Source organism: Xenopus laevis, chromosome 7L (genome assembly GCF_017654675.1).
Source record: "Xenopus laevis strain J_2021 chromosome 7L, Xenopus_laevis_v10.1, whole genome shotgun sequence".
Classification (NCBI taxonomy): Eukaryota; Metazoa; Chordata; class Amphibia; order Anura; family Pipidae; genus Xenopus; species Xenopus laevis.
Window position 1 is genome coordinate 24039134 of NC_054383.1, and position 12983 is coordinate 24052116.

The 12983-nt window shown below is 40.6% G+C and overlaps 1 protein-coding gene across 1 annotated transcript in view; it reads right to left on the minus strand.

The window, feature by feature from the left end:
• Positions 1–525: 525 nt before the first annotated feature.
• Positions 526–12983, minus strand: part of ina.L (internexin neuronal intermediate filament protein alpha L homeolog) — a 12796-nt gene continuing 338 nt past the window's right edge. Inside the window, 3 exon segments of the mRNA NM_001086482.1 lie at positions 526–2271; positions 4275–4399; positions 11929–12983. The exon segment at positions 11929–12983 is cut by the window's right edge and continues 338 nt beyond it. Of these exon segments, the coding sequence (NP_001079951.1) occupies positions 1989–2271; positions 4275–4399; positions 11929–12963 (1443 nt within the window). The 5' untranslated portion in view covers positions 12964–12983 and the 3' untranslated portion in view covers positions 526–1988.

Genomic DNA, 12983 nt, shown 5'->3' on the forward strand with positions numbered 1-12983 from the left:
AATATGTCTGGTCCCATGTCAGATTTCAAAATTGAATATAAAAAAACCTGTTTGCTCTTTTGAGAAATGGATTTCAGTGCAGAATTCTCCTGGAGCAGCACTATAAACTGATTCATTTTGAAAAAAATGTTTTCCCCATGACAGTATCCCTTTAAATAGACACCAAAGTCGAATCTACTTTTTGAGAACACTGGGGCTCATTTATCAACACTGGGCAAATTTGCCCATGGGCAAACCAATCAGTGATTAGCTTTTTGAAACCAGCTGCAAGTAGAACAATGAATGCAGCAATCTGGTTGGTTGCCATGGGTTACTGCCCATGGGCAAATTTGCCCAGTGTTGATAAATGAGCCCCAGTTGTGTGCTGCTGCTCTACACTTACTTTTTATTTGCAGAGCACGTTTAGTAAGACCTTTCCTTTAACTAACAGTGCTCTTGTGCATGAGAAGATAGACCGTCCGTAATCCAAACTTTCAGCGATATTCGTTTCTGCAGCTTTTCAAACACGACACGGTTCAGACAAACTGATGCAACAGAGTTTATTTCATTCCTCGTATTAGTTCTTACCTACAGCTTAGTCAGTTACACAACATTTCGGACCAGTGTTCGGTGACACCAATTACCCACTTGTGAACAATCTGGAAGCAATGTGCAAAAATAATTTTTAAATTAAAAATGCTGGTAATAAGGCATTGAAAACTACATACCATTTCACGTTAGTCACTTGACACATCTATAAATAGGAGTGTACATTTAGTAAGTGGCCATACAGCTTATCATGATACCTCCATTCAGTCTGTGATCTAAGGCTCCTCTTTGGTGTTACAATATAATTGTGAATCAAGTCAATGCTTTCTTAACAATATTATTTAATACAGTTGTAGCTGTGAGCAGCCTCATAAGTAGAAGGAGTGCAACTGCACCAGGGCTCATCCCCTAATGAAGGATGGGTGCCTTGCACGGAGCCCATAACCCCCTTGTTGCACCACTGGTTATGAACATGTGTGATTGCTGGCTAGTGTTCCCTATTACAGTTATTTATGTGAAATGGTCCTTTCTGTGCTCACAGTTACCACAACACGTCTACATGTCTGACACCAAACATGGTAAAGCTTTTTATTTACTTGTAAAGTGGTTAAGATATCACATTAATTCATTAAAGGCTAAGTTTAAGGTTAAAATTCTAACTATACCATGGGACGTCTACTGTGCTTCAAGGAAAGGTGGACCCCACGTCAGAAAGAAGGTTATGATCATATACATCCAAAAGTCTAAATTTTAAGTGTAAAGAGGGTGGAATGTCTTGTATTTGGTACAGGTCAGATGAATGTGCTCCTAGCAATTAGTGATTACGACACTTTTTGGTGATGGACACCATGCATGAGATTATGCACTGGAAATGCCAACTGGGTTCATTTATAAATTAGATTTCAAGAGCTTTCAGCATCCATTTGGAAATCTATGTTGGTAGGAGAATGCTGAGCGAGATCTGATGTGAGATCTTTGACACTGCCTGAAAACAAGTGGACAGTTCCCAACATTGTCCAACAGCCAATGACTTTTAGAACAAGTTGGGCGTTCCCTACAAGAGCAATTAGGCACCTACTTGATTACGTTAATAAGTAGCTTGCACCTACTTGATTACTTTAATTTGTAGCTTCTCACTGGAGTGGTAATTATGCCAAGGGGCCTGCCAGAAGATTACATTTTAAGTGTCATCATTATTTTTGAATGTCAACTCTAGTTTTGGGACATGTCCTGTGGCTTCCACTAATATTCCTGCTGGTGTGAATGAACAGACTATGAAGTGAAAAATCTATCCTAGTAGGGATAAGGGGTTATGCAGCAAGTGGCAAAGATAGCACCGCTTTTAACAGCAGATTTCTTTGAAACAGTAAAGGCTAACATCAAACCAGTTGTTCTTGGCTACTAGATCTGGTGCTAAATGTGCACCTTTTCTTACATTACCCCACTAAGATTTATCTTTCCTAAGGTTTCACCAAAGCTTCATCATTTTGATCTGGCTTATCCAGTTTCTTGGTTGATACAACCGTCTCCTCTATAATTTCCTCATAGGTTTCTCCTATGCGACTAGATGATTTAGAGACCCCGTCAGTTTGCTCCTTTTTTCTGCAATCTACTGCAGGGGTAACCTTAGAAGAGGAAGAACTATGAACCCGGGACTGATAAGAGTAACTTGGGAGTGGATTTGAAGGTATCATGCTAATTCCTGTTGTGCTGAACCTGGTCTCTTCACCCTCCAGCAATTTCCTGTTAAATCATAACAAGGGACAAATTAGAATTGAATGAAAATGCAAATGAGATCATATCAACACCAAACCACTCTCTGTATAAAATGAATAAAGCATTCATCTCTTGTAGTAAGACAAAGCACTCCTAGTCTCCTAGAGATAAACTGTGAAGAAAACCTATAGTAGCAGTGGCATAATAGTCTCTGGGAAGGGACTATGGCTGTAGGATAGTAGGTATAGTAGGGAGAGATGGTGCCTATAGTAACAGTGGGATAATAGTCTCTGGGAAGGGAGTGTGACTGTGGGATAGCAGGTATAGTAGGGAGAGATGGTGTCTATAGTAACAGTGGGATAATAGTCTCTGGTAAGGGAGTGTGACTGTGGGATAGCAGGTATAGTAGGGAGAGATGGTGCCTATAGTAACAGTGGGATAATAGTCTCTGGGAAGGGAGTATAACTGTGGGATAGCAGGTATAGTAGGGAGAGATGGTGCCTATAGTAACAGTGGATAATAGTCTCTGGGAAGGGAGTGTGACTGTGGGATAGCAGGTATAGTAGGGAGAGATGGTGCCTATAGTAACAGTGGGATAATAGTCTCTGGGAAGGGAGTGTGAATGTGGGATAGCAGGTATAGTAGGGAGAGATGGTGCCTATAGTAACAGTGGGATAATAGTCTCTGGGAAGGGAGTGTGAATGTGGGATAGCAGGTATAGTAGGGAGAGATGGTGCCTATAGTAACAGTGGGATAATAGTCTCTGGGAAGGGAGTATAACTGTGGGATAGCAGGTATAGTAGGGAGAGATGGTGCCTATAGTAACAGTGGATAATAGTCTCTGGGAAGGGAGTGTGACTGTGGGATAGCAGGTATAGTAGGGAGAGATGGTGCCTATAGTAACAGTGGATAATAGTCTCTGGGAAGGGAGTGTGACTGTGGGATAGCAGGTATAGTAGGGAGAGATGGTGCCTATAGTAACAGTGGGATAATAGTCTCTGAGAAGGGACTGTGACTGTGGGATAGCAGGTATAGTAGGGAGAGATGGTGTCTATAGTAACAGTGGGGATAATAGTCTCTGGGAAGGGAGTGTGACTGTAGGATAGCAGGTATAGTAGGGAGAGATGGTGCCTATAGTAACAGTGGGATAATAGTCTCTGGGAAGGGAGTGTGAATGTGGGATAGCAGGTATAGTAGGGAGAGATGGTGCCTATAGTAACAGTGGGATAATAGTCTCTGGGAAGGGAGTATAACTGTGGGATAGCAGGTATAGTAGGGAGAGATGGTGCCTATAGTAACAGTGGATAATAGTCTCTGGGAAGGGAGTGTGACTGTGGGATAGCAGGTATAGTAGGGAGAGATGGTGCCTATAGTAACAGTGGATAATAGTCTCTGGGAAGGGAGTGTGACTGTGGGATAGCAGGTATAGTAGGGAGAGATGGTGCCTATAGTAACAGTGGGATAATAGTCTCTGAGAAGGGACTGTGACTGTGGGATAGCAGGTATAGTAGGGAGAGATGGTGTCTATAGTAACAGTGGGGATAATAGTCTCTGGGAAGGGAGTGTGACTGTAGGATAGCAGGTATAGTAGGGAGAGATGGTGCCTATAGTAACAGTGGGATAATAGTCTCTGGGAAGGGAGTGTGAATGTGGGATAACAGGTATAGTAGGGAGAGATGGTGCCTATAGTAACAGTGGGATAATAGGCTCTGGGAAGGGAGTGTGACTGTGGAATAGCAGGTATAGTAGGGAGAGATGGTGTCTATAGTAGCAGTGGGATAATAGTCTCTGGCATTGTTCAGAACTAATTTGACATATTTGTTACAAAAGAAAATCACATGCAATTACAAAGCCGCACAGTGGGTCTTAACACCATTACAACTGGCAGACCTAGCATGGATATCTGCTGGGTTGGAATATATTATCATTATATCATAGAGTGGGCAGGATTATCTGCATGGAGATTTAGTAAAGCTGTACAAATCGTGATGCTCCTAGTATATTTGCACTCTGGAGTGACCAATGGTTACCTGTATGCGGCTATCTCAATATCCAGTGCCATTTTGACATTAAGGAGATCCTGATATTCACGCAGGTGTCGAGACATTTCGCCCTTTGTGTTTCTCAGTTCATTTTCCAGCTGGTTAACGGCATCCTGAAAATAAAGCGAGAGGTTGCTGAACTTGTCCATCTCTCTCTCTCTTGTAAATATTTATATAACAAGAAAGCCAACAACTTTCTCAGCTGCCTGAGTTATCCTTTATTTATAAATGATCAACTATTCATGGGACCCAGTGCTGCTTATATAATGTTATTCGCAAAACCTCATTCTTAATTATAACATAACCGGATGACTAGTGTGCCAGGCCATTAATTAGGAGTCTTATTTGCTTGGACATAAAATAAAGAAAATACGTAAATATTTGTATTGAAAGGTCGAACTTCAATGTTGAAAAATGACTTTGCTCTTTAAAACCAATTGTATTTCTTTAAAGGGGCTGTTCACTTTTGAATGAACTTTTTGTATGATGTAGAGATAGTCAGACAATTTGCAAATGGTTTTTATATTATATTATTTGTTGTTTTCGAGTTATTTAGCAGCTCTCCGGTTCACAATTTCAGAAATCGGTTGCTAGGGACCAACTTACCCTAGCAACCATGCATTGAAAATAAGAGACTGGACTATGAAAAGAAAGGCCTGAATAGAAAGATGAGTAATACAAAGTAACCATAGCAATACATTTGTAGCCTTACAGAGCATTTGTTTTTTTTTTAGATGGGGTCAGTGAACCCCTATTGGAAAGCTAAAAAGAGTCAGAAGAAGGCAAATAATTAAAAAAACTAAAAAAGAAAAAAGAAAAAATGAAGTCCAGTTGCTTAGAATTAGCCATTCTACATCATACTAAAAATTAACACAAAGGTGAACCAGCCCTTGAAAATGATGTGTAGATTTTTTAGCTCAGCGGCTGAAGAAGTAAATATTTGCATTCACACATTAGTGTCAATTTTATCAGGAGCCTATGCACCTGCCTGTGTGTTGTTGGCCTGTGGGAGGAAAAAATACAGACACGGGAAGAATATACAAACGACTTTCAGATAGTGCCCTGGCTGGAATCGAACCTAGGACCCCTAGTGTAAACGTTCAGTACAATTCTACAAACAAAAAACCTAATGAATAATATTGTATTTCTCTCCCACCCCCTCTCCCTGTTTGACAAATGTTTCATTTCTATTTAATGATGAGCCACAGAGGCAATTAATCAGATGTATTCCTTGATAATTGTGCATAATGTAATTAGGTCTAGCAATAACTATTTCTGGAAGCAGTAATACCTACTCTGCATAGAAATGTTTGATATAAGCAGCATAGAAATACATCTAATTGTGTTATAAAATGTACAGTAACACATATTAGATTGTACTTGATCCAAACTGAGCCACATGAATCCATATTGATGATGTTTAAATGATTTTTAGCAGATGTTACATATGAAGATCCGAATTATGGAAAGATCTCTTATCTGGAAACCCCAGGTGCCAAGCATTCTGGAAAATAGGTCCTATACCCTTATATGGTTGAGGCTATGTCGATTTAGTTTAAAGGGCAAATCCTTTAGAATATCAGATCCTCAGAGATATATATATATATATATATATATATATATATATATATATATATATATATATATATATATTATATATATATATATATATATATATATAAACGGTATTAATATAAACTTACAAACTGATATTTCGTTCCAAACGGATCTTAAAATTGTCAATAAACAGCTTGGAGTTGAACTACTAGACTTGAAAATATAAGGGAGAAGACAAATTATGATCGGTTTTAAAAAAATATATACGGTAATATCAACCCTCTCACTATACCCTATATCATCTATCTGGTTGCTGGGTTCAGTTACCCTAGCAACCAGACAGCCGTTTCAATGGCAGGCTAGAACAAAGTAGAAGGAACTAGTAAAAAATAAAACTAGTTGGCTGAGTGACTCCAGTAATTTTTGGGAGAACATCTAATTAAATAATATTTAGCAACATAATACAGCCCCACACTTATAGCAAGGTTCTACACCCAAGAAAGATGGCGATGGACTGCAAGTGGGTGTGGTCCTTGCCCAACTGAATGTTAAAAACGGATGTTTCCAGCTGTTAGCTTTAAGCAAATCTGCCTGTTTTAATGGGGAAATGGGCTTATAGATTATGGCACTGTTGCCATCCATCCAAATATAGTGATTAATTTACAAAATCTGCAGGGAATGGAAGAACAAGGCAAGGAAATGAGTCATATTTTATATCTGAATTGTAGCGACTGCTTTGAAGAACCACTGGAAGAAATGTAATAGTCAGAGAGATATATATATATATATATATATAACACACAAATACCATCCTCTGCATCAACTCCCAGAATGACAAACAGATCTTTTAATCTATTAAAACATATCTATTCGTTACACAATATATATATCTATATATATCTCTATCTATCTATCTATCTATCTATCTATCTATCTATCTATCTATCTATCTATCTATCTATCTATCTATCTATCTATCTATCTATCTATCTATCTATATATATATATATATATATATATATATCTCTATCTCTATCTATATATATCTCTATCTATATATATCTATATATATATCTTTATCTATATATATATCTCTATCTATATATATCTATCTATCTATCTATCTATCTATCTATATATATATATATATATATATATATATATATATATATATATATATATATATAGTCTCAGACTGAAACGGTATAATAAATAAACTTCATTTATTTTCACCATATTTTAAAGTCCTGTGAGTGCCTTGCTTTATATGATAGATATATATATATATATATATATATATATACATATACATATACATATATATATATACCAATTATTGTACAAAAAACGCACACTCAAGTATAGAAGCCGAAACGTCGTAATAAATATGTTCTTTTTTCACCTTTGAGAAGACCTGAGTGTGCGGTTTTTTGTACAATAATTGGTTTACATAATTTTTGAATACCGCACCTAGGCAGCTGTTTTGACGTATGAGTGCTCCAGTTTTTGCGAATATATATATATATATATATATATATATATATATACACACAAAAGTAAAGGAGTGAAGCAGCACACAAAAGTGTATATTACATATCAATACATCAGAACAGCAACATTTCGGGCAAGATATAGATATATATATATATATATAATATATATATATAGAGATATATATATATATATAGAGATATATATATATATATAGATATATATATATATATAGATATATATAGATATATATATATATATATATAGATATAGATATATATATAGTAATAAATGGACCCGCACTCCAATGTTCTTAGTGAAGAAAAGTGATGTATTTTATTCACAATGCATATCCAACGTTTCGGTCCATGCTGGGACCTTTCTCAAGGATGAGAAAGGTCCCAGCATGGACCGAAACGTTGGATATGCATTGTGAATAAAATACATCACTTTTCTTCTCTAAGAACATTGGAGTGCGGGTCCATTTATTACTACATATGCAAAAACTTGACCAACGCACCCATCATCCAAGAAATCCGGTAGGAGTGCGCTCACCACAATTGACTTTATATATATATATATATATATAGATATAGATATATATATATCAAAGAAATCCCCATTCATAGGTCTTTTGTGATGAAACAAATGGGTTTATTGAATGTTTCGGCTATTAGACTCTTTCCTGATGACGGCTCGAGTCTAAGAGCTGAAACATTGAATAAACCCATTTTCTAACATCACAAAAGACCTATGAGTGCGGATTTCTTTGCTCTATTGATATTGATATATGCTCCAGAACCTAGGCATTTCCATTGTTTTCTGAGTGCACCCATCCAGTAGAGAGAGAGAGAGAGAGAGAGAGAGAGAGTGAGAGAGAGACAGGGCAGGAGACGCTATTTAGAGAGAGAGAGAGAGTGTGTGTGTGTGTGTGTGTACATACACAGATATATTTTATGCTCACCCAATTCCTCTGATCATAATTATGGTATTAAAACTAAAAGCAGCAGAGTTACATGTATATTTGTGCCTGATGGTGCCAATTTGGAGAGACCACACACCTCACAAAACCCAAGCAGTGTGTCCTGGTGCTCGGTGGTAGGGGAATCGGCAACCACCCAACCAAGGTTCGTAGAAAGATCACCGGCACACAGGAATTTAGTTACTGCATTAATAAAATTGCAAGGGCTTGCCCTGCTGACTAAATTCCTGTGTGCAGATATCTGTATAACCAGTGATCTGAGAAAGAAAGCTCAGGGGAAAGGAGAAGTGTAAACAACATTTACTATTCTATATGATTTCTGTAATCTGCCGAAATTAGATCCAGGACAGGGTGGGGTTAATGAATCTGCTGCTTCATGTCAAAGTTGAGGAAGGGGGTGTTCAATGGAAAGTTTAGGTAGAACCATTTAGATGAGGGGACATCACTTTGCCCATCTGATCCCTTAGTGTTTGTTCAGTGCCTTTGTTGCGTAGGTGCCACTCCCTGCCCTTCCCCACCCCCTCCTCACGCCAGACCCTGGAGAGGGCACCGACTCTACTTGACTTAACTCTTACACACCAGGCAGCTGAGCTTCAAAATCAATGCAATTACAAAGATTCATATAAAAAGACCAGCTATGCATTAAATAAATATATATACTAACCATACTTTAAGCACTACATATATCCATTATACAGATACATTATACAGATACATGCATAGACCAAGCTCTGGATAGCTACACATATTTGTACTGGTGCAACTCACACACTCTACACAGAGGAATGAAAGGGATTTCAGCACCTTGGACAGGTTCATTGAAAACTAGGCTGTATTAGACACACATGCTGCAGATGTAACCCATTCCACCACCTTGGACAGGGCTGATTGGAAACTCGGCAGAAGCTGCACATTGGTGCTAATTTACTTGGGGTGCGACTTGAACCCATTTCAGCACCTTGGACTGGGTCAAAACTAGACAGAAGGTGCCGATTTGCTCGAGTGCAGATTTAACCCATTCCAGCACGTAGGACAGGGTGAAAACTAGACAGAAGCTGCGGATTCACATGGGGTGCAGATTTAACACTTTCCAGCACAGACAGGGTGAAAACTAAGCACAAGGTGCACATTGGTGCTGATTTGCTCAGGGTGCAGATTTAACCCTTTTCGATCACTTTGGACAGGGTAAAAACTAGGCAAAAACTTGACCAACGCACCCATCATCCAAGAAATCCGGTAGGAGTGCGCTCACCACAATTGACTTTATATATATATATATATATATATAGATATAGATATATATATATCAAAGAAATCCCCATTCATAGGTCTTTTGTGATGAAACAAATGGGTTTATTGAATGTTTCGGCTATTAGACTCTTTCCTGATGACGGCTCGAGTCTAAGAGCTGAAACATTGAATAAACCCATTTTCTAACATCACAAAAGACCTATGAGTGCGGATTTCTTTGCTCTATTGATATTGATATATGCTCCAGAACCTAGGCATTTCCATTGTTTTCTGAGTGCACCCATCCAGTAGAGAGAGAGAGAGAGAGAGAGAGAGAGAGTGAGAGAGAGACAGGGCAGGAGACGCTATTTAGAGAGAGAGAGAGAGTGTGTGTGTGTGTGTGTGTGTACATACACAGATATATTTTATGCTCACCCAATTCCTCTGATCATAATTATGGTATTAAAACTAAAAGCAGCAGAGTTACATGTATATTTGTGCCTGATGGTGCCAATTTGGAGAGACCACACACCTCACAAAACCCAAGCAGTGTGTCCTGGTGCTCGGTGGTAGGGGAATCGGCAACCACCCAACCAAGGTTCGTAGAAAGATCACCGGCACACAGGAATTTAGTTACTGCATTAATAAAATTGCAAGGGCTTGCCCTGCTGACTAAATTCCTGTGTGCAGATATCTGTATAACCAGTGATCTGAGAAAGAAAGCTCAGGGGAAAGGAGAAGTGTAAACAACATTTACTATTCTATATGATTTCTGTAATCTGCCGAAATTAGATCCAGGACAGGGTGGGGTTAATGAATCTGCTGCTTCATGTCAAAGTTGAGGAAGGGGGTGTTCAATGGAAAGTTTAGGTAGAACCATTTAGATGAGGGGACATCACTTTGCCCATCTGATCCCTTAGTGTTTGTTCAGTGCCTTTGTTGCGTAGGTGCCACTCCCTGCCCTTCCCCACCCCCTCCTCACGCCAGACCCTGGAGAGGGCACCGACTCTACTTGACTTAACTCTTACACACCAGGCAGCTGAGCTTCAAAATCAATGCAATTACAAAGATTCATATAAAAAGACCAGCTATGCATTAAATAAATATATATACTAACCATACTTTAAGCACTACATATATCCATTATACAGATACATTATACAGATACATGCATAGACCAAGCTCTGGATAGCTACACATATTTGTACTGGTGCAACTCACACACTCTACACAGAGGAATGAAAGGGATTTCAGCACCTTGGACAGGTTCATTGAAAACTAGGCTGTATTAGACACACATGCTGCAGATGTAACCCATTCCACCACCTTGGACAGGGCTGATTGGAAACTCGGCAGAAGGTGCACATTGGTGCTAATTTACTTGGGGTGCGACTTGAACCCATTTCAGCACCTTGGACTGGGTCAAAACTAGACAGAAGGTGCCGATTTGCTCGAGTGCAGATTTAACCCATTCCAGCACGTAGGACAGGGTGAAAACTAGACAGAAGCTGCGGATTCACATGGGGTGCAGATTTAACACTTTCCAGCACAGACAGGGTGAAAACTAAGCACAAGGTGCACATTGGTGCTGATTTGCTCAGGGTGCAGATTTAACCCTTTTCGATCACTTTGGACAGGGTAAAAACTAGGCAGAAGGTTCTGATTTTCTCAGGATGCAGATGTAACCCATCCCACCACCTTCTAAAGGGTGAAAACTATGGTGGAGGTGCTGATTTGCTTGGGGTGCAGGTTTAACCAGTGCGTTGGACAGGGTGAAAACTAGGCACAAGGTGCTGATTTGCTCAGGGTGCAAATTTAACCCTTTCCATCACTTTGGACAGGGTAAAAACTAGACAGATTGTGCACAATGGTGCTGATTTGCTCAGGGTGCCGATTTCACCCATTCCACCATCTTCAACAGGCAGAAGGTGCTGATTTGCTTGGGGTGCAGATTTAACCCCTTCCACCACCTTGGACAGGGTGAAAACTAGGCACAAGGTGCACATTGGTGCTGATTTGCTCAGGGTGCAAATTTAACCCTTTCCATCACTTTGGACAGGGTGAAAACTAGGCAGATTGTGCACAATGGTGCTGATTTGCTCAGGGTGCAGATTTAACCCATTCCACCATCTTCAACAGGCAAAAGGTGCTGATTTGCTTGGGGTGCAGATTTAACCCTTTTCCAGCACATTGGACAGGGTGAAGACTAGTTAGAAGGTGCAGATTTAACCCATTTCACCACCATGGACAGGGCTGATTGAAACATGGCAGAAGGAGCACATTGGAGCTGATTTGCTCGGGGTTTAGGATTTAACCCATTTTTAATTGACATGAAACAAATGTAAAGGACATGAGTTGACAATAGGGGTGTGAGAGGTTTACCTGGAGCCCAGCAGTTTCTGCCATGTGTCTGTCCTCCATCTCTTGAAGTTGCCTCTCCAGAGACTCGTTGGTGCCGCGCAGACTTTCCATCTCGATGGTTTTTGACTGCAGCTGCCTCCTGTAGTCGTTCATCTCCTCCCGGTTGGCTCGGATGAGCTCGGTGCTGCGGGACGCCTGCTCGGTGAGGTTGGCAAATTTGGATTTGTACCACTCGTCGGCCGACTGCAGGTTCTTGGCCGCCAGCGACTCGTACTGACCGCGGATTTCCTTGAGGGCGGAGGTGAGGTCGGGCTTGGACATGTCCATCTCCACGGACACCTGGGAAGTCTGTATCATGGACATGAGCTCCGTCACCTCCTCATCGTGGACTTTCCTCAGGAAGGAGATCTCGTCCAGCAGAGACTCCACTTTCCTCTCCAGGTCCAGGCGAGCGATTGTGGCATCATCCACGTCCTTCTTGTGCGACTTCAGCGCGTATTCAGTCTCCTCTCTCATTCTCATTTCATCCTCATATTTCCCTTTGAGTTTCTCTAGATCATCTTCCAGGTTGTCCCTCTCTATAATGATCTGAGCCTTCTCCGCATTCAGATCGTGCACCTGAGCCCGGAGTTCCTTCATCTCCAGTCGGTACAATTCCCCCAGTCTGGAGGGCTCGGAGTGTCGTTGTCTGAGCGCAGTCAGCTCGGTCTCCAGCACTTTGTTCTGCTGCTCCAGGTTCCGCACTTTCTCTATGAACGTCGCAAACCTGTCGTTTAACCCCTGCAGCTGCTCCTTCTCGTTGGTGCGAATGATCTTGTACTCGTTATTCACCGCCGAAGTTTGCGACAAATCGACTGCGTCTGCGGCCAAGTATCCGGCCCTCCTGTAGGCAGAAGAAGGGACATTAGTGCGGGACAGGGAGTGGGATCTGTAGCCGCTGGGAACTGTAGTTCTGGAGGAGCCGCTGGGTCCCGGGCGAGAAGATGAAGCTCGAGGAGAGTCCCCGAAAATCTTCCTGTACGAGGAGGAGAGATAATGATCCGAAGGGAAACTCATGTTGAGGCCAGAGTGAGGGA